This window comes from Pediculus humanus, genomic scaffold (genome assembly GCF_000006295.1).
Source record: "Pediculus humanus corporis 1103172107869 genomic scaffold, whole genome shotgun sequence".
Lineage (NCBI taxonomy): Eukaryota > Metazoa > Arthropoda > Insecta > Psocodea > Pediculidae > Pediculus > Pediculus humanus.
This window is the reverse complement of record NW_002987447.1, coordinates 454,802-455,547: the sequence shown is the minus strand read 5'-3', so window position 1 is coordinate 455,547 and position 746 is coordinate 454,802. Positions and strand designations below refer to the sequence as shown.

Here is a 746-nt window from a genome sequence, read left to right as displayed (position 1 = left end):
TTTTTTTTCAGGAAAAAATGATTCATATTTGGCAGTTTTTAAAGCGGAAATAACACCAAGTCTTTTTTTTTTTTTTTTTTTAATTGAAATTTGGAGGGGAAAAAAAAAACAAATCAGGAGAATAATATTTACTTAATTAAAATGTAATTTGGTGTGGCGTATGAAAAATATAAATATGATAAAAACAAATAGTATTATTATGATATTAACGGTAGTGGGCCACATATTGGGAACCCCATGGTCTATAAATAGTTTGTCACTAATCAATACGACAGCATCAAGAGATTATCACACGGATCCACTTATAGTTGAAACAACTTCAGGTTTAGTGAAAGGATTTTCCAAAACAATACTCGGACGAGAAGTTTATGTATATTTAGGAATTCCATTTGCCAAACCTCCAGTATGGTATAATTTAAAATTTCATGTATTTTTTTCGTACGATTTTAAATGTTGATGAAATTTTTTTTTTTTTTTGAATGTTTCAGGTTGGTCCTTTGAGATTTCGCAGGCCGATGCCCATCGATCCGTGGCATGGAGTTTATGAAGCTGTCACGCCACCAAACAGTTGCTTTCAAGAAAGATACGAATATTTTCCGGGTTTCGAAGGAGAGGAAATGTGGAATCCTAACACAAACATATCAGAAGATTGCCTTTATCTCAACGTTTGGGTACCACAAAAAGTGAGGTTGCGTCACGGTGGTTCACAAGAGGAAAACTATGCTAAAAAAGTAAGTAAATTTATT

At 32.7% G+C, this 746-nt stretch overlaps 1 protein-coding gene across 1 annotated transcript in view; it reads left to right on the top strand.

The window, feature by feature from the left end:
* Positions 1-199: 199 nt before the first annotated feature.
* Phum_PHUM391440 (acetylcholinesterase precursor, putative) overlaps positions 200-746 on the top strand; it is a gene marked incomplete at both ends in the record, with an annotated part of 3,238 nt that continues 2,691 nt past the window's right edge. The window contains 2 exons of the mRNA XM_002428532.1: positions 200-403; positions 489-746. Of these exons, the coding sequence (XP_002428577.1) occupies positions 200-403; positions 489-746 (462 nt within the window). The remainder of the gene's footprint in view (positions 404-488) is intronic.